The 26,377-nt window shown below is 46.2% G+C and overlaps 1 protein-coding gene across 1 annotated transcript in view; it reads right to left on the reverse strand.

The window, feature by feature from the left end:
- The window catches only part of Rarres1 (retinoic acid receptor responder 1), a 35,326-nt gene extending 16,286 nt beyond the window's left edge, over positions 1–19,040 (reverse strand). The window contains exons 1-2 of the mRNA XM_021158372.2: positions 18,580–19,040; positions 820–885 (exon numbers count right to left, since the gene is read on the reverse strand). Of these exons, the coding sequence (XP_021014031.1) occupies positions 820–885; positions 18,580–18,834 (321 nt within the window). The 5' untranslated portion in view covers positions 18,835–19,040. The remainder of the gene's footprint in view (positions 1–819; positions 886–18,579) is intronic.
- Positions 19,041–26,377: the final 7,337 nt, after the last annotated feature.

Below are 26,377 nucleotides of genomic sequence, written 5' to 3' on the forward strand. Positions count from 1 at the left end.
CACTCTGTAGACCAGGCTGGCCTCGAACTCAGAAATCCGCCTGCCTCTGCCTCCCAAGTGCTGGGATTAAAGGCGTGCGCCACCACGCCCGGCACAGAACCATTTTTTAAAGCTGTCTTCCCTGACATGGTAGATGTGGTGGCCTGCTGAGGCCCCACCCCTAGCTGAGGAACTATTGGCAGTTGATGGCCGATGGGGAGGGGAGACTCACTTTTCCTTGGTGATGTAGCCACTGGTAGGTTGCCCATGCCCCAGTGGATGGCCCCCAATATATCTGTATGTGATCAATACTAATCAGCCTCAATGGGCTACTCCTAATAATCACAGTAGTAATAATAATGTCCTTGGAGGAGGAAGGTAGGTTGGTGGGTGTCAGGTCCTTGGGAGGTAGAGAAGTTCAAATACATTGTATATGTATGAAATTTTCAAAGAATAAATTAAAATACTTAAAAATGAAAGCTGAGCATATTGATTTAAGAAAATATTTGCTATAATTGTAAAACTCAATGGAGTCTCCCCAGCAATTTTGCCTTGCCTGCAGGCTACTTTCTTTCTAGTTACAGCCCATCCCCCTGCCCTTTTTGCAGCATGCTCAAAAAGCTATTTTCCTATCATTGTAAAGGGTGAGTTCACTTGCCACCTACCGGTCCGCCCCACTGCTGTGGTGGGCACTCAGTCTCTTATGCTTTGTTCTTTTATTCTTGCAAACAAATAGAATGAAAAATGAAAACCTCCAGGCTTTACTTGTTCATATTCTCACTTCTTCCTCCAAAGGCAAGACCTTGCTAATAGGCTGTATCGCTAATCGGGACGGCTTACCTGCTCGGGGTTATATTGCTCTGTGCTAAATACCAAGTCCACTTCGCAGCCTTCTTGAGGGTCAACCTGAAATACAAAAACTTCATCTTAACACATTGGGAGGAATATAATCATTTTCATATCCAGAATATTCCTGTTGGGTTACGGTGGCACTCATCTTTAATCCTAACACTTGTGAGGCAGAGGCAGGCAGATTTCTGTGAGTTTGAGGTCAGCCCACTCTACATAGTGCGTTCTAGGACATCTAGGGGTACAGGGACAGCAAATCATGTTCTTGGGGCTGGAGAGATGACTCATTGGTTAAGAGCATTTTTCTCCCCTTTCAGGAGACCCAGGTTCAATTCCTAGCACCCAGATTGTGGCTTAAAGCTGTAACTCCAGTACCAAGGGAATTAGTGCCCTCTTCTGGACTCCAGGGAGACATGGGTATAATGCATTTACATACATGCAGATACATACTCATACACAAAAACTTTTAAAAAATATTAAAAGCATTATGTCCTTGGAGCACTGTGATATGTCTGTGGAGTTGCTGTATATATGCCCCAGTAAAACTGGAGAGTCTTGAAAAAGAGAGACTTTGAACTGACTGGACTATTCTGCTTACGGTTTGGTACCTACTCAGAAAGATGAAGCTGGGGAAAGGATGTGGTGAACACAGAGTGGAAGCTGACTTTTGTGACAGTAGTTAAATGAGAAACGGACATATGCACCAGCAGGGTGGCAGTTCCTCCTTCCCCTGGGTGCTCTACACCTGCCCCAGGCCCAGATCTGGGCACTCGGGCTACAGGCAACAGGAACATAGATGAAGGCTTCCTTGTGTTATGCTTGGTCAAATAGAATATAGGCAACAAGGGAGCAGTGAATTTTTGAGTAAGAGCATCAAGGGAGGTGCCTGAAACAATGCAGTATCCACGCAGGGGAATGAAGGACAGTCAGGCAGCCGCCACGTCTAGATCTAGTGATGCCCTACAGGCAGAAATAATTGGAGAAGTTTTCAGATCTTATGCTCTTTGTCATAGTCTTTGATATTAAGTGATCCCTAAAGATCCTGTGCTAAAGGCTTTAAGGCTTAGCGCCTCAGGGCACCACAGGGAGAGGTGGGGTCCAATGACAGGTCTTGAGGCCACTGACACATGCCATTGCGAGAGACATTGCTTAGTCTCCACCCTTTTCTATCCTCTCCTTCCTGGGCATGAAGTGGGCCTGTGATCTGCTTTCTCCCCTCAGACACCGTGAGACAGAGCCATGATGGATGGAAACTCTGAAACTGTGAGTCAAAAGTGAAGCTTTATCCCTTTGTGAATAGATTGTCCTAAGCACATGTTGCAACAAAAAGCTGGCTGATACGGCCTCCCCTTGTAGCAGGCAGGCAAACTCCCTATGCATGTTTGCATGTTTTAAGCTTCTGAACTAATTCTAGCACATATTTTTTTGAGTACATTTAAATTATCTAGAATTTTTATATTATTTGCCATCATTTTAAAAAACAAAACAAAATGATCATTCATTAAAAAGCATTATCTTAGAAAAAAAGGGAATTTTGTGTTACATAGAGCTGAAGTCATCTCACATAATGCTGATTAAATGGAATTTTATCATGAATTTCATTTGAAGTTTGGCCCAAAGACACAATGACTAAACATAGTTATTTTATCTTAAATAGATCAGATGCCATCCATCCCTACAATTATATCTGGATAAGAGCCAGCAGTAAATGGCATTCATTTATGTAGAAAATACTTAAATATGGAAATGTATGGCTGTTTGTGGAAGAGAATGGTGCTTGTTGGGGTTCCTTGTAAGCTTTCAATATGTTACCAGAGCTGCACAAAAGTCTCTCTGTCCACCCATTCCTCCATCAGGCAATGGGAGCTAAGAGACAGACTATCCTAGCCAGCTGTCCCAGAACCTACTTCCGTTATGGAAGCCATGGACAGTCAATGTGGCCGAGTGTGAGTCCTGAGTTTAGGAAGGTTTTCTGCAGCAGGCAAGGCCTGAAGTAACTTGTAAAAATTTCTAAATTATTTCTTTGGTGTGTGTGTGTGTGTGTGTGTGTGTGTGAGTGTGTGTGTGTGAAGGAGGTCAGAGGGGTAACTTGCAAGAGACGGTTCTCTCTGAGCATGTGGGTGTGTCAGGGACCAAACTCAGGTCATTAAACTTGGTGGTGTGATGGCTGATGTTTTAACCTTAAATAATTTTGTCATACACACATACACACACACACACACACACACACACACACACACACACAAAGCCTCTAACCTGTAAGTACCGCTTGCTCAATGACAAGTAGCTTCCTTGGAATGCTGGGGGCTGTACTTCATGTAAGATAACAAGCTCTGGGTTTTCGCTTCTGTAAACAAGCTTGGTTGCACCAACTGCACAGGATGTGCGCTTGGTCACATTGTAGGCAGGATGCAAGTCAAGGCGTATGCTTGCTTCTGATTGAATGAAGCCAGGAAGTATATAGCCTCGTGGGCTCTGCCTTTATAACCCTGTGGCTAATATAAACTGGTGCCATACTCGGAATCCTAGGTATGGAGCTGTCTGTTTTCCATGGTCCTGGCCAGTATTTAATAAAGCCTGTTTTGGTTCAAAAAAAAAATTGTGGTAGTGGTCTCATTCTCACCTGGTGGGATTAACAGTGCAAGCATTTATACACACTAAGCCATCTTACCAGCTCCTGCACTGAGTCATCATTAGCTCCACAAAAATGCAGAAAAAAAGGGTAGGATTTGGTATATCAGAGGGGATGGTCAGAGCCCAAAGAAGGCGACTTTCCTTGCCACAGGTTCTAGCCCTTTAAGGGCTGCTCTGGCTCTGGGCTCCACATGTGACCCTGAGGACCTGGTATGTTCCCTAGGCTGTCATTACTCTGTGCTGTCTTCTCTGTGGGAGCCAGAATGGCCCTCAGATGAGAGGAGCAGGGGTGGAGGGGGCAGGGGTGAAGAGGAGCACTGCGAGAGAAGAGAAGGAGGAAGGAGCCAGGCCGGATGGGAAGCATCTGAGGTGTGCAGGAGGACTTAGCAGAGAGCTAGACGAGACCCTCCAGCGATGAGATCCAGAAGCGTCAAGAGGAACGTCAGCTTTCATGTCAGGAACAGATCAGGGCTGCTGATTTGCACTTCTTGGGGGAGGGGCTTCCTTCTTCTTAAATAATTCTGCACATTTACTGATTTTTGTTGTTGTTTGTTTGAGGTAGGGTCTCCCTTGTAGCCTTGGCTAGCCTGAAAAAGCTAGCACTGTTTAAAACTCACGGAGGAGATCCACCTGTCTCTGCCCTGAAGTGCTGGGATTAAAGGCCGGGAGGGGCTTAAGAGTGTTTGAATGACCAGGTGTTTGGAAACACATGAAGCTAAGTGAGGGCCCAATAGACTATTCTTGGGTAGGAGGGGGAAGCAGAGGACCGGGACCAGGTTCATCAAGGCTTCCAGCTGAGTCAGCGTCTCTGGAGAGTTACTTCTTTCCTATTGGACTTGCTTATTTTAACTAGATACCCTTGAATGCTTCTACATTAGATCCAAAATAGGATTCTAGTACTTTTAGTTGTCCTTTATCAAGTATCAAGTCTCGCTCTTATCTAATCTCCCCAAAGCCTCTCCCCTCTTCCTTACCCCAAGTCACAAGCTACTTAGCTGGCCTGTGTGAGATAAACCCAGGAGTCAGCATAAAGTGGGGGGGGGGTTGCCTTCATCTGGGGTGGGGCCTGAGCTTTGACTCTCACCCCATTCCTTGATTGGCAGCCTTCTCATTCAGCAGTATCCACTCTAGGATGACAGCATGTCTGCCTTACTCCAACCCTAGGCTAGGTGAGGGGAAAGCAGGCAAAAACAATACCACTGTCTGCCCTCGGGCAGCCCAGAGCAGAAAGGACTCAGTTATAGGCCACTGTGGACATGGAGATCTGATTAGAGTTGACTTATGGGCTTTGAAAGGATGACTGATCTAATCGAGGAGTCTGGAGGTGACGTTTGAGTTCAACTCTGAAGACTGGGGAGGAGCTGATTCTGGGGGCGGGGACGGGAGCGGGTGTGTCATCTCACACAGGGGAAGGAAGGGTCAAAGGGTCTGAGGAGCAGCTAGGGGGCTGAAGGACAGACAGGCTAAAATCAGTGGAGGAAGCAGCTGACTAGGTGGGCAAGGGTTGCCTAGCATGTTATAGTGAGCTTGACTTACAGAAAATGGATACCCACTACAAGGAGGTAGGATGGAACAGGACGCAGGAAGCTTCCTGAGGGGACACAAGGGCAGAGGGGCTGGAGCCAAGGTGGGGACCCTGAAGTACACGTGGTCAGAAGTGCATGCTGTGGTGGCACAAGTCCATTAGAAGGTACAAAGGAGGGGCTGGAGAATCTAGAGCACTGGCTGCTCTCACAGAAGTCCCAGGTTCAATTCCCTGAACCTACATGGTGACTCCCAACCATCCTTAACTCTAGTTCCAGGGGCTCTGATGATCTCTCATGATGTGTGTGCCTCAGGCACACATGTGCTGCACAGACAGACAGACAGACAGACACACACATAAATAAGTAAATCTGAATTTTGAAAAGGAAGGTACTAAAAGAAGTTGTACACAGTCACACGTTATGCACAGTGCTATTTGGTTAACCATGGACCACAAATATGTGGTTCTATAAGATTAATATGCCACTCTGGTTGAATGAAAATGTACCACACAGGCTGGAGAGATGCCCCAGTGGTTAACTGTTCTTTCAGAAGACTTGAGTTTGGTTCCCAGCAGTCATAATAGGTGGCTCACAGCATCTGAAGCCTAGCTCCAGAGGCTCTGTTGCTCTTTTCTAGTCGCCATGGGCTCCTAAACACACACACACACACACACTAAATTAATCTTAAAAGTGTAGCCTCTCGAATTACATATAATGTACAACACTTGATAATACATTACCATGTTCCTGGTCATGTGCTTATTGTGGTATGCTTTTAACATTTTAAAACATATCCTACCTAAAAAGCAAAGGTTTGTGGTCGAACAGTATGATGTACTAGGTTAGCCGCAACTGAGCACAGTTTGTCCTCACGCATCTCTTGGTTGCATTAATGAGCCACTCTGAGTGACCTATTCCATCTGCTTTTGTGTGATGACACACAATAATGGTCATACAAGGGCAAATGGCCCAACTCTGCAATTCTCAGTACATGTCTCCATTGTTTAGTGACAAGAGGCCATAATTCAATGCCAGGAACACATTTTATATTGAGACAACATGCTAACATCAAGGGTTATTTGAAATGCTCCTGTTTGCAAAACAATAGACATCAGACTGGGCCAGCACTGGGTACTTCCTGAACACTCTCCATGAGCTAAGCACTCTAAGATAGCTCTGAAAGCCTGTCTGAGCTCACCAGAAGGAAATTCAAAGTAAAGAAGTGTGGGTTGTCACCGTGTAGCTCCTAGATACGCGCCATGGCCAGGTAGATGGGATCTGCTGTAGGTCATGACTTGGGGTTACAACTGCCTTGCCTGACTGCTGGGAGGTTAGCCTGGTACAACCTGGGGGTCACCAGTCTTCATAACTGACCAAACCAAATCTGTATGGGCATTCCCCAACCTAGAAACCCTGCTCTGTATGTCTCAGAGGAGCTGTGAGCCGACTGATGATGGGCTGACTCATGAGGGTGTTCACTGTGCTATCGTGTGGTATGCTGATGTTAGAGGCTGACTTCAAGCAGCTAACATGGCGGAGCCTGCGTGGAATAGTATACAGCAAACCTAGGGAACAAAGCAGGCACATGTCCAGCAGCATGGACAAATCCGAAAAAACCCTGATTCGCACACAGACCAACATGTCTTCCATAAAACAGTTTCAAATAGCATATGCAGCTGACATTTGGAAATTGTTGTCACTGGGAGGGTGGTGGGAATGGGGACAAGCATAAAAATGATCTCTCTCTCTCTCCTCCCCCACCCTTGCCACTAAGGAAAGTTAAGTATGGACCTTGAACCAGGAAGTTGTTTCATCAACATCTTTGACGTCCACCCCCACCCATCCCTGTACCTTTCCAAAAACAAATTTAGAAACAGGCTTCTAAAAAAAAGAAAACCACAAAAACCTGGGCTGGAGAGATGGCTCAGCGGTTAAGACAGCTCTACCAAAGGTTCTGAGTTCAATTCCCAGCAGCCACATGGTGGCTCACAACCATCTGTAATGGGATCTGATGTCCTCTTCTGGTGTGTCTGATGACGGTATAGTCATATACATAAGATAAATAAATTTTAAAACAACAACAACAAAACCCAAAGAACTTAAATTAGTCCAACCCACAGTGACTTGGTGTAAGTGCCCCATTTCATAGCTTAGCTTAGTGTTTTCATAGTTTTCTCACTGTTAGAGCAACTGGGTCCAGGAATGTGTGAAACACAATGCAAGGTTTTAAATCCAGCCCAACTCCCAGGTCCTGGGATAGCTACTCATGGCCAGCTGAATCCCTCTTGCCCACCACACAATCTTTCTCAGCATCTTGAACAATAGACTGCTTGCTACATCTGTGTTGTGAAAAGTGAGCCCATTCAATTCATTTTTATTGGAGGTGAATCCAACACTGGGCAGAGGGGAGCCAGCCCTAGCTTTCCCACCACAGAGAGCAGGCTGCAATGAAGTCAGAGCATCTAATGCCCAGCATCTCATGCCACCCAAACTGACCATCTGCAAAACAGATGAGGCCATCCCACTTTTCTTAAACATAGCCAGAGGCAGAAAGCACTATTCTCATGTTTTCCAAAATAAAGTTCTTTGCTAAGAAAAGGCAAACAAAGCAAGTGGTCATGTGACTACCACAGGGGGATTAGCAACTCCTTACTGCAGACTTCTTTTCAATTCTGGGTGAACAGTTTATGTGCTCCAGTCTAGCACACAATGCCTTATAACCTGGACCATTAGCAGTGTATGGGTTATATTTGAATCTGGGCTTTGGGCACTTTGCTTGCAGATTCCTTAGTGCCTGCTTTCCAGTGGCCATGGGAAGAGTTGTGCCTGCCTCTCCTGGCTGTACTGTCCTTCTGGATTCTTGCGCTTGACCTGCAGTCGTTTGACAGTGCGGGAGGCCTACTTTTAAAGGCCCACTGCATACAGTGCGGTGCCTTCAAAGACCCAGATTCACCATCCATCGATCTTTCTTTTTTGGTAAGAGAAACACTCCTCAGATCCTTATCAAATCAATACTGTGTCTATTTAGTACTTAAACAAACAAAGCAAGTGGCAAAGCACAGGGAGGGAACGGATTTAGTTCTATGTCTGTACCTATTACATTCAGTCAAGCCCATCCATCCGTCTGTCTGTCCATCCATCTGTCTATCCATCTATCTTGCCACCCGTCCACCCATGTACATCTACCACTCTACTCTCTGCCCTACCTGACATCACATAGATCCTGTGCAGGAACTTACATCACCACACCTTGAGGTAGGATATTCTCACCATTGCTATTTTATATACGAAGAAACAGGCAACTTGGCCCAGAACAAGGGATTGCCCAGTCAAGAGCCCCCAGTTGTCGCATGTGGCCTATCCCCAGAGCCCATCCTTCCCAGATTGCAAGCACAGAGGTGACAAAAGCAGATCTCAGCAGTCCCTTCTAAGAAAAAGGAGACTGCAAGCTGTCTGCTGGTGTGTATGCATGAGGAAGAGGTGAGATGAAGCCTTGGCTCCAGATGGACCTTGTGCTGTGCCTGCAAACCAGCTCCTGTAGATGAGAATCTTTCTCTGGGAGGGACTGGCCAGGAAGGGTCTGTGTGTTGATTGCTAGGGTTTCCTAGCAAAGGAACACAAACTGGGTGGCTGAAAACAACAGGTAGTTTTCCTCTCTCAGTTCTGAAGGCTAGAAGTCCAGGGTCAAGGTGTCAGCAGGACTAGCTCCATTTGAGACTGCAGGTGGAATCCATCTTTCCTCTTCCCGGCATCCCTGGCTTGCAACTGCATCACTCCAGTCTCTGCCTCTGCCTTTGAATGCATTTCTTCCCTCTGGCTGTCTGTATCTTCTCATGGTCCTTTTATAAGGACAGAAGTCACTGGATCTAAGGCCCAGGCTAATACAGTATGACCCATCATCCCTTGATTACCTATCCCAAGACTCTACAGTAAGGGAACACTCACCAGCTGGGTTAGGACTTCAACAGATGCCTTTGGGAAGATACAATACAATCCTTAACAGCTTGGTCACAAAGATGTAGAAAGAACCCCAAGGACAGATCCTTTGGGACAAATTGTGAATGGAATCGTGGTTCAGGATAGCTGTGCAAAGTGCCAGAAAAAATTAGGACTAACACAACAAGAGAAAGAAAAACTGCCACTACTCAGGAGCAGCCCAGCTGGAGAGCTAACACATTGACACCGGGTAGACTTGGGGTTGAGGTCACAGTACTGGGTAGGGGCTGGGTTAGAGGAGGTCTCTTCTAATGACTTTATTCTTGTATTGCGGGTGTTCAGCAGAGTGCCCCAGGGGGCTTGCCAAAACTCTGTGTGCTGGGCCCACCCACCGAGGACTAATCCTGTCAGTCTGGGGTGGAGTCTGAGAATTTGCATTTCAACAAATCCCAGCTGATATCAAGGCTGCTGGGCCCAGGACCACACTTGGAGAAGTTCTGTCTAGCTGCTGGGTGGGACTGCTGAGGTTCTGAGGGATAGGGAGTGACCAGTAAGTCTCGCAATCAGCGTGAGTGTGAACACCTGGAGTCTCTGGAGAATCAAGCTATGATGCTTCAGGAATCAAGGTGGTAAGTCTACCCTCTGCTTCAGCAGCAACTGACACACTGTCAATCTGGTATGGGCAGGTTTCCAGTTTTTAAAGAAAAATCACTCTTCGCTTCCTATTACAAGAATAAGTACTTTGCTGAATAGTATTCCCCTCTCAAGAGCAGGTGTCTTAAACAGTGTGACCAAGGCAGTTTATACAGGAAAGCATTTCATACCGGGCTCCTGGTTCCAGAGGGTTAGAGTCCATGGCCATCACACTGGGAAGCATTGCAGCAGGTGGTAGGCAGGCAGGCAGGAGGCAGGAGGCAGGCAGGCATGCAGGTAGGCAGACATGGGGGCTGAGTAACTTTATCTTATCCACAAGCATGAGGCAGAGAAAGCTAACTGGGAAGGGTATGGGACTTCCGTCAGGTGAGATTAAACCCTTGAGAATCTTAGGGGTCAAAGTTCTCCATTCAGTAGGGTCCTCCTTCACATCTCCATCCCTAGTTACCGCATCTCATGCCTTACTAATTAGTATTTAAACTCTAGATACCCTCTGAGGCTGGGATTTTAATTTTTGTTGTAATTCTGCCAATCAGAGTTAGGGCTTTGGTTTGATTTTCTACAACTTGAACTCCATGGTTGCTGGAGATACTCTTCCACGGGACACTGAGAAAACTTTAGACTCTTTATACACATCTGGGGCCAGGCAACTGTATCACTGAGTGCGTTCTTTTCCTTTGTTAGTTTATCCAGAGATGCTAGAAGCAATGAGCCAGAGCCATTATTTTCCTTATGTTTCAAGTTTTATGCGTAAAGTCCCTAAATTCTTTGCTTCTCATAATAAGTGAATCCGGATAATCAAATACATTGGTCTCAGTGAGTTTGTTAAATGATTCACACCAGGATTTCCGGTGCTTTTTGGTGCTTACAGAAGAGGCTTCAGTAACTGTAGCAGTCAGCAACCTGGAAAGCCCTCAGCATCAGGGCAGATAAACTTGTCAGTGAGAGTGAGGGAAACAGGCAGAGTAAAAGCTCTGTTCTCCCCTGTCCAAAAGGTGAGCTGCCACCAAAAGGTGTGGCCCAGATTTAAGGTGAGCCTTCTGACTTCACAGGTTCCCAGATTTAGGGTGTGTCTTCCAACCTCAAGGTTGACATCAAGAAAAATCTCTCACAGGGGTAGCCAGCTGCTTGGGTTTTAGTGAATTCCAGATATAGTCAAGTTGACAACAGATATTAGATATCACAGCAGGGGTGTGTCCTAAGACCTGTAGTGGATGTCTGGAAACACAGACAATACTGAGCCCCATATGTGGTGTGTTTGTCCTATAAATGCATGCCTATGGTACTGTCAGTAATGTAGGCACAGTAAGGGATTGCTAGGCTAATCTTAGGAGTTAACTTTACTGGATAGAGAAATGCCTAGACCATTAGTAAAGCTCACTTCTGGGTGTGTCTGTGAGAGTTTCCTGAGATGATTGCCCTGTGATGAATGGGAGGGAGAAGGGTGGACACACCCTGAATGTGGGTCTAACAAGCTCGAAGTGCAGATGGAACAGAGATGGAAGGAGGAGGAAGCTTCCTCACTCGGGACTTCTCCTCCTCTGGACCTATGCAGCACTTTGTTTAGAATTTATTTAAAATTTTGAAAGAAGTTGAGTGACTACTTTTAATAGTAAAGTTTGTTCTCTCATAATTCCATACATGCACACTGTGTTCTGGTACATTTGACATCGTGGGCAGGCATTATTACAGCAGCCATTATCTGCAGACTCAAGATTGGTCAGCCTTTGAATAGACACTTGCACAGTTACTCTGGGACTTTGGCTGGCCTCACGTTAGGACTGAATCATTGGCTTGTTTTCTTCTTAGAAAGAAGTGAGCAGCCATTGGTTTCATGGGCTTTCCATTCTTCAGGGACCATCCTGCCTCTCACTGTGTAAGGCAAGCTAATAAATCATACTAAGTTATATGTACATTTTATCAGTTCTGTTCCATGAGAGAACCCTGGCCAATACAGTGAGAACGAACAATAATAAAATAGAACAGCTATAATATTCAATGATAACATTTAACAATGCTAACTCTAGCATCCTTAGTAGATAAAGTTGCTTCAACAGAAGCCCTACGGTGCTGTGCCAGGTGACCTGATAACTGGGATAGCCACCAGGTGACTCAAAGGCAGGTAGCACTTACAGTGTGGGCACACTAGACAATTGGGTGACTCACATACAGGGCGGGACAGAGTGGGCTAGCATGAGATTTCATACTATCAGGATGAAAAGGAATTTAAAACTTAGCAATTATTTATTTCTGAAATCTCCCACTTAGTATTTCTGCTATTGACCATGAGTAACAAACCACAGAAAGCAAGAACCATTGTGCCAGTGCCAGCTGCTATATATGGCATTTGTGTAAGCACCAAAAAGTAAAAAGCACAGGTTCTAAGTGCAGCTCTACTAATTCGGGTCTTATTTTCAGTAAAAGCTGTTCATCATTAACCACAAAGTTATTTTCATACTAATGGATCCAAGATGGTTCCCTCTGCATCTGGAGAGAATCTTCGTAGGCTCTAACTAATGGTAATGGTTTCCCAGCCTTTGCTTTGTTTCTGAATTACTGTATAAAATCATTGGTTTGTGAGGTGTGAGTATAAAAGTATAAGAGAGTACAGAAACTGAGGGACCGAAAGACAAACGGCAGATGTGCACCCATCTTAAGAGCACAGTCACAAATGTAACCCTCTAAGCTCATTTACAACACAAGAACTTGAATGATGTGTCACCCGAAGCTCGAAGCTCCGGTGTGAAAGGCATTCCCATGCTCCAGGAAAATCCTGCCTCCTTTCTCCTCTCTGCCATTGCTAGCTAAGCCCTGGCCCGATCCCTTTCTCTTACTGCCCATCTTGGGGGAGGTAGGCACATGAGAAGAAGCAGGTTGCATTGTCAAGAGCTCAGCGGCTTCTAGTCTCCCCTGGAACCACTGGGACACACCACTCTAACATTCTGCTTCTAAATGTCCCCTCCGGCTTCATCTTGGGTGAGAAAGCATAAATGCCACACTGTTCCAAGAAAGGCAAACCTCCCCACCTCATAAGGTTGCTTTTATGAGTCAGGCTCAGTTGGAGAAAAAGAACTCATTTGTGACTAAAAATTGTTGTACCATTCTTAGGTTCTGGACAGACTGCATATTACATTATACCTCGGAATTATATTATTGCATTTTCTCTTTCCAGGCAAGGGTTGATAAAACAAACTGAGTTTATATTACAAAAGTTGGTTACTGTCAGAACAGGCCACAGCCAGTAGAGCACAGGGAAATCTTTTGCTGTGGACACTGTGCATTAGCAGCCAGACTCAGTGGGCCAAGATGAAAGGTGTGTTGACTTCCATTTGGCAGAATCTGGATTCGAGTTCTTGACCTGGGGAAGAAAAGCAGAAGGGAAATTGCCAGGACCTGTCCGCAGCTTGGTTCATCTCTGGGCCCGTAGTGGAAGGGAAGGCTAACTATAGGATATACACAGCTTCCAAGGTCTCCTCTGTCCAGTGAGGAGGGAGCAGAAGGGCCTTGGCCTGGCCGTCTCTAAGTTTCCCAGTGATCTCAGCACCCTCCCTGCTATTGTGATTTCATTTAACAGTTATCTGAACCTTGCCTGCAGCAAGGCCTTGTGCCATCATAGCGAAGGAGCTGAAGTCATGTGACACGTCCTGACCCGTAGAAGCTTCTGGTATAATCAGAAGACATGACTACAAAGAAAATAAAGCTGACGGTTCAAAAGTCCGGTCAGAATAGCACCTGGTCCAGGAAGTTAGACAGAAGACAGGCAGTTACAATAAAATACTGCCACAGTTTCAAGATCGAAGCAAAGGGAGCGAGGGCAGCCAGTTCCCAAGAACTATAATGCCTGGTAATGTGGGAAGTATTTTAAAGGGCCTCGGGACTGGTGTGCTTGGGCAAAAAAATGTCCCTATAGACATTGTTTCGAAATGGGATTTCCCCAGGGTCACTCACTAATTATATGGATTGATAAAATGACCCTAGTTTATTTTGGAGACAGATGTGACACAGATGGCTTTGAGCATAAGAGACAGAACCATGAACCAAGAGCACAGTTGACACCAAGAAGAGGCAAGGCAATGGGGCTTCCCCTACACTCCCAGGGCAATGGAGGCCCTGGGGCACTTTGCTGTCAGCCCAGTGTGACCCATGTTCAACCTCTGACCTCCAGAACTACGAGTGAATCTATTTCATGTTTCAAACCCACTAGCACTATGGTAACTTGTCATATGGTGATAAGAAGGAATAGAGAAAATTAGTTGTGATCCCTAATGTAATCTTTGCCGTGGACACGTGCCCTGGGTGAGCCTGTGGATTCACGTTCATCTTCTTTGCAAGTACACACACGCTTCTCTTTCGTAACTGGATTCTAGGGGCGGATATGCCCTGAACAACCATAACAAATAACCCAGACTAGACACTTGTTATGCCTACTAGCCTTAACCAGCGTGGACTTGGCTCTCTTATTTAATAAACATTCTCCGGGTGAGTTGCCACTGCCCTGCCTGCATGTGTGCACATCTAAGCATGGAATGACTCACTGCTAAGCAGTCATTGTAACTGTGTATTATTTAATATTAAAGATCACTCTTTTAGGCATTGAGTATTTGTGTTCAGTTTCCAGTAGCACCATTCTGAGCCTTAAAGGAAGACTCTAGGGCAGAATCCCGTGTAGAGCGACCACCCCACCCCCACTAGGTTTTAGGTGGAGCACTACCAATACCACATAAATACAAACATCCTGGTCTTACACGTAGGAAACCAAATTAAAGTGTTGTGAACAGGAGGGGGGAATAGAAACAAAGCCTATGGATTGGTTGAGGGTGTGCCCACTTGCTAGCTCATCTGGGTACAGTTAGCTTAGGTAATTTGGGTGCAAATTGCAAAGAAAGCCAGGCAAAATTTTTACCCCTGCTGACATTCCACACCCAATGCAGACCCAGACTCTGCCCTCTGGGAGCTGGAATGATGGGGCAAAGACTATACTGTGCCTAAGCATGGTCATGCCAGGGTGGGAGTGTGCTACCTCTCTGCTCTGTGCTACAGTGTCTCCCCCATTAGGCGGGGTGCAGGTCTGAAGCGAGAATGGTCCACACAGGGGTGCTTCTGATTTGGCTGTTGTCTTGTGAAGGCCCTAAAAGCGGTAAAGTGCTTTCTTTCAGTGAAAGAAAACATGCTTTCGCTTTCCTCTTGTATTATCTTCCCTCCTGCATATGCACCGCAGTCTCTTGAGGTCCCCAGTGTTAGCTTCCATGTAATGCATTCTACATAATGCACTGCTTTCCTATTCTTAAGACTGACCCTGAATTATTGACATTAATGGAGGCAAGCCTTCAAGAGGAGCCGTGATTAGGTGTCTGATGCTGGACTAAAGTGCTCCGCAGATGGAAAAGTGGTGAGGCTCTTTCTTAGTGGAGTATGTGCACTTGGAGCTGTATGGCCCAGGGGACACATTTTGCTCCTGCTTCAGATCCATGCTACTTTGAATCCTGGAAGTACAGCCACTGCTCTACCTTCTGGCCTGACAAGGGTGGCCTGATAGCTTGCCTACATACCTACAGGCTGGCCACTTGCCATTCACTTACTACCTAGTTAGAAATCTAATGTTGGGTGAGCGGTGAAGAATAGGTATACAAGTGTGTCAAGGCCATTGGCCATATTGGCTTCCTACCTGCTTAGAGACCATGACCAAAAGCAACTTGGGGAGGAAAGGATTTCTCTGGTTTACACTTTCCCAGAACAGTCTCTTACTGGGGGGAAGCCGAGGCAGGAACTCAAGCAAAGGTCACAGGGCTTTACTGGCTCCCTATGGGTTGCTCAGCACCCACTGTTTTTTTTTTTTTTTTTTAAATACAACCTGAGACCACCTGCCCAGGGGCTGGACCTTTCCACATCAATCATTAACCAAGAAAACACCCCCCCAGAGACTTAGCTATTGGCGGATCTGACGAAGACATTGTTCTCAGCTGAGGTTCCTTCTTACTTCCTTTTTGTCAGAAGATGACAAAAGCAAACCAAACCACTGCCACCACCACCACCACCACCACCACCAAGCTAGCAAGCACACTCATAAATCCAAGTTAAATGCTCCAGAAAGAATTGATGAGGTTGTCTCTTTAACTCTTGCTGTTTTGAGCGAGCCAGGATTGTGGAGGAAGGGGAGAGGGAGGCTGGAGGGTTGGGCATCCCACCCTCTGCAAGCACACACCCCACTAGCAGAGAACCATAACTGAAACTGAAATGATGTGCTATGGACATGCTTGCTTGCTAGGAAAACCCCATGGAGTTCTAGTTAAAGGACCCTCCATAAAAATAAAAGGACCCATTTATACTCACTGGTTTTTATTGCGATAAAGCACAGGCAATCCCCTTCTCCCACTGCACCTTGCCTGTCTGTTTGCATTGTGTCTGATCTGGGATAAGAAATGGGTGTTTGCCAATTCCCCCAAACCAGCTGATCCCAGAATGTGTTGGCTTTCTTAGGAAGTATATGCCCAGACTGTCCTCAAATCCCCAACATTTTAGTGAAAGCAATAGTTCTAGTAATGGAGCCTGGGCCTGATCCAGGACAACCAGTACCTAAGAACTTCCACTACTGCCTGGAATCTTCCCCATACCTACTGTGGTCCTGAGGCTATGCTGTGTGGTAGCAGGAAAGTTGAAAATTTTGATTATGAAAAGGTAGGGTATGACCAGGAACAAGGTGACATCAGGCAGGCAGGGATAGCAGAGAACACAGGCAGCTGTAAAGTCTCCTCTGCAATTAGGAAACTGGGGACCAGGTCCTTGCTCTTTCTTAAACCATAATCTGCAGTGATGGCTGCATCTGACCACCAGAGGGCAACAGTGTTTCTAGAATGAGGACTCTGAAGCACTAAAAAGAGAATCGAGGTAATCTTAGAGCTGGAGTCATTTGGGTGCCTGGCTTTCATGCTTTGTTTTGTTTTGTTTTGTTTTGTTTTGTTTTGTTTTGTTTTGTTTTGTTTTGTTTTGTTTTGTTTTGTTTTGTTTTGTTTTGTTTTGTTTTGTTTTAAGACGAAATATACAGCAAGAATTGAGTCCCTCATCACGACCGAGTTTATGCACATGCATCTGAAACACCACTCTCTGCTTTTATTATGTGAATACATGGTCTATAGCCCACATCATTTCATTACAAGAACTAGGAATATAGCTCAGTGGTAGGACAGGTGCCTGGGGTATAGACACAACACACACACACACACACACACACAAAGGAAATAGCCGCAGCTGCTGTAGATCCCAGGAAGCCAGCCCTGGTTTCTTCACTCTCACAGAGCCTTGCAGGTGAGAGACATCTTGCATATGTCTATCACCTCGACACTGGCCTGCTTGATCGTCTTTAAGGGTGGACTTTTAGTAACCTTTGAAGGAAAACAATTTCACTGGATTTGTGGAAGAACTTGATTCCTGGCACACTGGCCTCTTTTCCTTGGCTCCCGCAGTCACATTAAGTGTTAAATTATCAGCGAGGTTAAGGGGAAATGTAACATTGTTTCTCAGGGCCTAGAGTCCCACGTTTATCAGTGTTCATGTGCATACACCATTTGGGATGAGCTAGGGTCACCTTGAAGTGACGCACTACAGATGCTGAACAGCACCAAAGCTCCTGCTGACCCGAAAGGAGTGAGCTCTCCTTCAGATGATGAGAGCTAGCTGCTTCTTTTGTAAGGATGCCAAGGGGTAGCTGAAAAAGCCCAGGAATGCTAGGTATTTTAGGAGTTTTTTAAAATTTTTAAATGACATTTATTATGTGTGTCCATGCATGCCGTAGCAGGCACGTGGAAGTCAAAGGACAACTTGGGGGAGTCAGGCAGGTCTCTTCATCCACCTCCTGGTCAGAGGGTCAAACTCGCAATATCAAGCTTGCCAGCAGGCACCTTTACCCAACAACTATCTCACTAGTCCTATTTTATGATTTTCTTTTAAAAATCATATTGGATTAAAAGAATATAATCCCTGGTATTTGAAAATTGGTGAACTTTGTCAGTCTGGGTTTTTTTTTTTCTTTGTTTTAATAGAGAATTCTCCTCCCAAATAACGAGGGAGGTTGTCATCAGGGCTCCTCTTCCTCAAAGAAGAAGACAAGCTCTTAAGTTGTGACTTCATTTCTCCGGTGAACTAGTAAAGGCTGGATGGAGCCTGGAGTAGAGACTGTCCCTGAGACAGTAAAGATTGTTTTGTTGTTGCTGTTTATTTAACAATCACAGTAGTTTGCCTTTTTCTAGAAATAAGGAAATAAGGCTGAGAGTCGCAAAGGTGATTCACATCACCTGATGCTAGACAGAGGATGGTCTTTATCATCACACCAATTTAAATATTATGCTCCACTCTACAGAAGATGCAAGGCTGAGGATCTGTGGCTTTGTGGAACATCCCGGGAGCCTCATTGCCTCGGGACTCCGCAGTTGTGTACCTTTAAAAATCTGTTTAATGAAGAGAGCAATACATCTACAGTCACTGCCCGGAAATCAGCAAGCGATCCAGGAGCTGAAAAGTTTCGATCGCCCTTTCAGTTATGCAGAAGACTGCGGCCCTGCCACTCCCTAGTTAGATTAAGAGGACACCAGAACTGAATGGTCCCTGGTCAGACCCCTGAGTAACCTTTACCACTTTATCCCGAAGCCTTGCACTGGTGGTCTGCCATGAACAACGAAACTCTAGAAACGTGTCTGTGATGCAGAGAGCTGGCTTAGCTTTTGTACACACACACCTCCCCTACTTTGGTAGGAGCCATAGAGTCTAAGCCATGGGTAGATTGAGTACACAGTGCGCATGCCAACATCCACACTGGGTACCCGGACCAGGGGCAGTTATTCATGGGACCTTTTTCTTACATTCCCAAACACGCTAAGTATTTCTGGCCTCGGAAATACCGGAAAGGCAGAGGCAGCATTGGAGGGCTCCGTGCCTCTCGCGCGACACAAGCTCGGGTTGGGAACGCTACGGTCCCCGAGCGTGTCCCGCCGCGTCGCGGCTCACTCACCCACGCGCGGCCCTCCTGCACGGTGGCCAGCACCCGTAGAGCGCTGGGTGAGCCCGCGCGGAAGTTGAAGAAGTGCAGCGCAGCGCGCGCCGCCAGCTGCAGGATCCCGCGTGGCAGCCCCACGGCCGAGGATTGCCGGGGGACTACGGTGTATTCCAGGTCCGCGGGCTCAGTGACAGCAGCGGCTAGTGCGAGGCTCGGCAGCAGCCAGAGGCTCAGCAGCAGCGCTGGCATCGGGGGTCGACAGGGCTGCATGGACACGGGCGGCAGGGGCCCACGGGGCTGCGTGGCTGGGGAAAGCTGGCGCTGAGCTCCCCGAACCCGGTTCGCGGTGCTCGCGGAAATAGGCCACGGCGGCCACTCCCCTCCGCCCCCGGGTCGCCGCCCTTCCTCGCCTCCCCTGTCCAAGCAGAAGGACCAGAAGGCGCCTCTGGAGAGCGGGTCAGGGAGCGTGTCCCCATGACGCGGTGAGAGGGGACATGGGACAGTGGGGCGCCTCCTTGAGGGCACACCCCGACTCCAACTCTGGGAACTTGGCTTGTCGCCTGCGGCTGCTGCAATTTCACAACCCTCAGGTCTTAGAACCCACTCCAAAGGTTAGTTGAGGTGAAAGAGGAGACAGGTGGTGACAGGGACCAATGGCTTTGGCCTTGATGGGGAATTTCAGAAGAGGCAGCTGGAAACAGGGAAAGTGTGCAGAGGGCGGGAGCAGGTAGTGAGCACCTGCAGGCCAGGTAGGGAGGAGGAGCGGTGGGCAACCGGACAGAGGTTTTGAGAATCAAGAAAATTAATTAATACTGGAGAGGGTCCTTGGGTTGAAGCCAGATATCAGTGTAGTGAGGTGTGGAATCAACGCGTCACTGAAGGCAAGAGGTGGCTACTATTTTCTAAACCACAGGTAAGAGAAAGCCCTTTGGGGACCTGTGAGGTGGCTCAGTGAGTAAAGGTGCTAGCCACCAAGCCGGATGACTGGAGTCTTGCCAGGACCAATGTAGTGGATGGAAAGAACATACTCAAGCAAGTTGTCCTCTGACCACCACTCACCCACCTACATACCACACAACAAATTAAATAATAAATGAAATGAAATGTAAGGGAGACAGAACAACTGGAGATACCCAGGGGTCTAGCCCACCTCATCAGCAGCAGTCACTATTCTGAAGGACCAAAGAATGATTGAGACCCAGTTTGTTAACTACTGCTTGTTATGCCGGGAGACACCTGTGGAACAAAGGGAGCAGTTGGCTGGATATCTTTCCTGCCATCCCGGCCTGCAGCCTACTGCCTGCCATCCGCCTTAGACTCCAGTGCTCAAAGATGGAATTCTGGAAGAAGCCATCCCATGATCACCAGGCCATACGCCTGTGGACAAAGAAACTGTCCAAACAATACTCCTCCCTGTTGCCCATCTGTGGACTGTCTTTCCTTCTGCAGATTTACGAAACACCTGGGTCATGGGGAGATGAGGATGAGCAACCAGATAAACATTTGGAGCACACCTACAGTCGATGAGCCAGGGGAACTTGTCCTGTGCTGTTTGCAATAGCATGCTCTGCAGAAAATTGAGGAGGGAGCCAGAAGCCTTAAGATGGTGACTTAACCCAGGTCAGGGCTGGCAGTCATATCGAGAGGGGACAGCAGAATCATTGGGGTAGGTGGATGGAGTATTTCCAAAAAGGCCCACATATCCTTTGTTTCCATTTTCTTTCCCTCTCTCACCCTGCCTCTGGACTAACCATGGTCAGTACCCATATGGTCACTTAGGAAGCAAAGTGGATATCAACTGTCAGAAAACATGTGCCTCCTAGTGTACATGAGAGGCCAGGATACCTGTTCCTGCTCCTGCCACAAATGCCAATATGCAGAGATGGGTTGAATATTATGTTGCACTTTGTACAGAAAGACAGGCAGCCAGAGAAGGCAGTGGATAGACATCCTTAGGACAAGCTGCCTCCCATCTCACCGAGCCAGGAGGAGGAGAACAAGGCAGACAATCCTCCCGGAGCTGCCACGCCGCTCTGCTCACAGGGACAGTCACATCTTTGAGATTAGAGATGGCTGTGCCCCTTCATCATGTTCCCTGAAAGCTTCTCTCATTCTGTAAACATCTAGGCTCAGGAACTTTCCTGGAATATGCAATGTAGTTGGTGTCTTCTGGAGTCAACCCTCCGTTTGTCCAGGCCTGAACTCAGAACAAGTAAGCTGGTTCACAGGGCGCGTGTACTAAGCTGTTAACACATACATGCAAATTCTTTTTGACGTTCACAATTCACTTTGAATTCAAAAGCGTCCCTATCCATATCCCCTGTCAAGACTTCCCAGTGCCTGCTGTATAGTTATGAATGTACAGAATACCTCTGGAAGGACCAACCAGGAACAGCTACAGTGGTTGCTTTTGGATAATGGAAGTGAGTGGGCTTACAGTATTGGTCTTTTGACCTGAGATAGCACCCCCAGGTTATCCAGAGCCTGGGGCCCCTGCTTGGAGCTAGGATACTTAGGTTAAGCTGAATCTCCCCCATTTGTGCTTGGGTGGCACGTCCTGCCTTACTGGGTGATTGTGGGGTTCGAGTGTGCTCATATCTACATGTATGTGCTGAGCAGAAAGTAATGGCTGTTTGAAATTGCTATCATTGTTGCTGCTGCTAACTAGTTAAAAAGAATCATGACAACAAATTGAAAAGAAGATAGAATCTTGACAAAGAATAAATCCAGCTGTGACTTTCTTTTTATAAATGAAGAAGGGGTTGTGATTAAAAGAAACCGCTGGGCTATTCAATTAAAGCTAATCAATAAAGATATTTCCTCCAACTTCTATCACCTAGTCTTTTATAAGTACTATTAGCAATCAAGCCATATGTAAATCTATATTCCTGTTGTAGTTCTTCCCCCTGGCAAAGGTGAAGGTACATGGGTTTGGCAGATGGATAGGGGTAACTCCACCTTGACTACATATTGCTGAAGTCCAGTGAAGTCCAGACAGGATGAGAAAGATATTTATTTCTGAGCCATGGAACCAGGGACACTAGTGGAGAAAAAGTAGTTCGTCTGATTCCTTTGGCTTCATTTCATGTTCTGGGAGGTCTTGGCTCTTTAAGGTGTTCTTAGCCCACAATATCTGTCTCAGAACCCCTTGAGGAAGGCTCTTGGCTGTCTACAGAAAAACAGGAGCCCTACTTGATTAGTGCCAATACTTTTCTAGTGGATATGGCATCTCTGGTCTCTGCCGTGGAGTTGCTTTGGGTTCATGGGGGATTTCGTGGTGTGTCTGAGCCACTTGAGGATCACCGTGACTGTCCTTGCTTAGGAGAAAGACCCTGAGTTTGGGGGTCCAGCACCTATCCACATTGTCTCACACTCTGGAAGGGAGTCAAAGCTGCAGGGCAAAGGGAGACCAGCTGCTGTGGAGCCACTTGCTAGAGTTTTCTAAATCTGGGGGTGGGGGGTGGGGTGGGGGGTTAAGAGCTGAGGCTTCCCTGCAGAAGCAAATTCTTTCTGATGGCTGACCTAGAGACAAGGAAGGTCTTTCCCAAAGAGATGCTGTAGAAGACAGGGTGATCAGTTTTTCTTCTACCACCAAGGAAAGGTTTCAAAGAAACGTATTGCATTTGATGTTTGTACTTCAGAACCCAACTTTCTGATGAAAATGTCATATCTACACTCGGTATATGTAACTTCAGCTATGCGTCAGATACGCCAAATGCAGCTGAAGACCTGAAATCCTAATTTAAACTTACTTAACTATTTGTGGCTGGTGACAGATTTGAAAGCTTACTTTGACTGACTTTTGGCTGTGACGTCTGATTTAATAAAATGGGATGTGATATTTTGGAAAGCCATGCTTTAGAACAGGTGCTAGATGTTTCTTCTTGCAGGATGATCTTATAAGTCTTCACAGTTTAGTGGAGTGCACTGGGAACTAAACGAGGTTAAGTCGCTCACTCAGGTTATATCATCCTAAAAACAGGGAGTAAGGCCAGGTTCACACCAGGCGCTTCTTGTCTCTTCCACAGCTTCAGATGTTACCAGGGTTGTTTGAGTCAAAGTCTGAGCCCTGACAGTCCTACCAAGCTGACATGGCCACTTACAGAGATAATAGTGAAAAGAAGCAAGAAATCAGTTTTCATGGTCCTGATGCAAGAGTTACGGGCAGGAAGTGTGTGCAGCCAAGCAGTCTTCTCCCCAGTGCTGTTGCCGTGACTTACCCATCAGGCCATCTGCTCAGTCTGTCCTGCAGGGTGGTGTCATGAATGCCACAACAGTGTGACATCTATCTTATGGAGGTAAACTTCTTTGGTTTGTACCAGGTGCCAGCCTCCCCTTCCCCCAAAATGGGATACCCTAGGGGAAACTGTAATTCTTTGGGTTCCACTGTTTCAGTATTCTGAGAAACAAAAGGAGGGCACAGAACATCTGAGAGCATCTTGCTCTTGCCTGGACAGGAAGGAGACTAAGGGAGAGCTGAAGAGTTTGGACTGTGGAAGCAAAATGAACTGAGGCAAGTTGGGATGATTTTATTTCAGAAGAAGAATTCTCATAGAGACATTCAACTAAAAGGCAGGGTGTTTGTTTGTTTTTGTTTTTGTTTGTTTATTACGAGAATGTCTTTCTCCTTGTTTCCAGCTGGTGAAAAGCATTATGTTGTAGTTCACAGGGAAATGGATGAAGGCTATGGATAAAGTTTTTTTCCCTTCACATCTCAGTGAGCTTGACATGGTGTAAGAAACATCCTGCCGGGCAGTGGTGGTGCACACCTTTAATCCCAGCACTCAGGAGGCAGAGGCAGGAGGATCTCTGAGTTCAAGGTCACCCTGGCCTACAGAGTGAGTTCCAGGGCAGCCATGTCTACACAGAGAAACCCTGTCTCAAAAAAACAAAACAAAACAAAACAAAACAAAACAAAACAAAACAAAACAAAACAAAACAAAACAAAACAAAACAAAGAAACCTCCTACAACAAGGAACATAAATTTCCCCAGGAATCACATGCTAGTGTGGTAGGTTGGGGAGAGGCCTAGAGCCCTGACAGTTCTCATACATGCCTATGTCCTGCCTTTGGTATGTATGTATGTATGTATGTATGAATACACACACACACACACACACACATTTACATACACGCACATACAGTAGAGATACAAACAAAGAGCTTCCCCAGTTCTGTCTAGACCATGATAGACCATAATTTCATTTTACCAATTCCCATTTCCTAATTTATTTTGACTTTAAAAAAAAATCACTCTCCTAGTTTCTCTTGAAATACACGGAAACCGAGGTGATGGTTTATGTACCCAGGTGCCCAGTAAAAAGCCTGCCTGGAGTCAGGTCTTCATAAGTCTAACACGTGGTCTAGGGGAAGCTTGAAGCCTAGCTATGTAGCAGTTAGTTAGGCTAACCAGAAACTTTATAGAAACTTCTATAGTTCCTATTGGAGATGAAGTATCAAGTTTCCTGTGTTTATTTGGTGATCCTGCTATTGCCTGTACATGAGAGTTCACAGTGGAACCTGTGTGTGTGCCTCTGCTCTGGATGAAGGGGGATCCCTAAGCATGAGGTGATTAATAAATAGACTTGTTATTCAATTTTGTACTCCACTTAGCTGTAGTCAGGAAACCATTCTATTAAAATCCTCATGTATTCATGTTAGAAGCTAAAGGTAATTTAAATTATATGGATTTCTGGGGGAAAAATGCTTCTCTTGCAAAGACTTTATAGACCGATTTTAACATGTAATTGCCAGCAGATGGTTTTGTTTTGTTTTTTAATATAATGAAATGGAAATAATTACTAACGTCTGTTAGATTTTTCAATTTTCCAAAGCAAGCCATCGATCTTGGCATGCCGTGCTAGTTAAGAAGACAGCGTCTGTAAAGCTAAGTCCTATGGTTCTGCTGAGTTTGGCCTGGTTTTATTTTCCATCAGTCACTTAAGGCCAGACATTTGCCATTCCAAGAATGACTTGACACTGTATCTGTCATCTATAAACTGAGACATCAAATACGTTACACATTGCAACTACATTTTTTTTCCAAGCAAAGAACGTTGAAATAAAGCTTGAAATAATAAGCTTTATTATTTCCTGGTTAAGAAGCTGATATATTCATCACAGAGAGAAACACATAAAAGTACAAAGGGCCCTTCCTCTTGTTTCCTTTGTTTAGTCTCTGTATGCAAGACCTTAATGCTTATAAGCTAAATTTGCATAGAGTATGTTATCACGGCAAACCAAAGCCAGCCCTTCATACCAAAAAAGTGAACGGCCCACATCCCAGGGGCAGATAACAATGGGTGAGAGGACATGTGGTCAGTATTTCTCCTCCTTCACATTCTTTCCACAGAGAGCATTGCAAGACGTGCTTACAACAGTAGAGATAAACCTATGTGGATTGATAAGGAAGCCGCCTGGCTAATGGGGCCATGACAGAATCACCTTGGTGACTTGGGATACAAAGACTCCAGTGGCCTGAGTTCCTTTGATGATGCCGTGGGTGGATCTTCTCGTTAAGAAGCTAATCAAGAAAATCTGGATTTGTAAGTTTTCAGAAGAGCTAAGGGCGGCTGTCCCAGACATGAGGAGGTGCTCGAGAGAACTCATTAGAGGGACATCAGGAAGGGGAACAGTGAGCTCGCCTGGAACAGGGCCAGTAACCTCCCGAGGGAGAGGAACAGTAGAACTCCGAGTCCTACAGTGGACACCTGTCTGGCAGACATCTCAGAAGCTTCGGGGCTGCAAAGAGCTTACCCAAGGTGAATTTGATTCTGGGTACATTGGCCTCCAGTTCCAGGGCATCTGATGTCATCTTCGGGCCTCTAAGGTCCCTTGTACTCACGTAAGCCCCTCGCCTCCCATACTTGAACAACAAGAACAACACATTCTTTACAAAAGAAAGAAAAGTACTGAGGCACATGGCACAGTAGCGGGGATCCGGCCCCACACAGTTAACCCGACTGGCTCAGCCTCTCCTGTGCAAAATGACAGATGCAGATGTGTGGATTCTGTGATATTTGGAGTGACCGTCCACTGTGAAGAATTCTCATTTAATTGCACCTACTCTCTAAAGGGAATACAGTCAAATTGTCTTGTCTTTGGACTAAATAGCATTGCCTACCTTCTGCAAGAATCCTCTGACCACCACGTGGGTGCCTTATTAGTAAGGTCTTTTAAATTTTAGAAATCCAAACCCCCAGAGATGAATAGTTTCGAAACATCTGTTGTTTGCACTAAACAAAGCTATTGAGTGTTGGAAATTCGGCAAATTATACAACTCATTTTAAATTGTGAGAAAGCTGGCGGTGCAGTCCAGAGAAGCTAGGAAGTGCTGCAATAACATGGCACCTGTTTGTGTGAAAGAGGTTTATTTGGGGGAAGGGAAAGGAGTGAGGACCTGGAGAAGGGGTAGAGGTACAGACAGGAGCAGAGCCATGAGGGCGAAGAAAAGGGGACCAGAGAGGGAGGGGCGCCAGGACAGGAAGAGAGAGCTTTTGAGTGCTCAGTGAGTCCTTTTCTCTAGCCGCACACACTCGACACACCCAGATGGCAGTAGGTGATGATGTAAGCAATTGCTAGGTCCCTGGGGATAGGCCAGCGGCATTGCCTGTGCCCTAATAAAGGTTTTTCTAGCACAAGAGCATCCTGGTTGTTAGGAGCTAAGGAAAACCACCAAGTCACACCATGCAACAAACAGCACACACGAAATTTATTGGGGAGAAGAACAGAATGGTAGCTGCCTCTGACCAGGAACAGAGATGGCAGTGGGTTGGGCAGAGGGGCAGGCTTTTATAGGGTCTTGGGAGCACG

Source organism: Mus caroli, chromosome 3, assembly GCF_900094665.2.
Source record: "Mus caroli chromosome 3, CAROLI_EIJ_v1.1, whole genome shotgun sequence".
NCBI classification, from domain to species: Eukaryota; Metazoa; Chordata; class Mammalia; order Rodentia; family Muridae; genus Mus; species Mus caroli.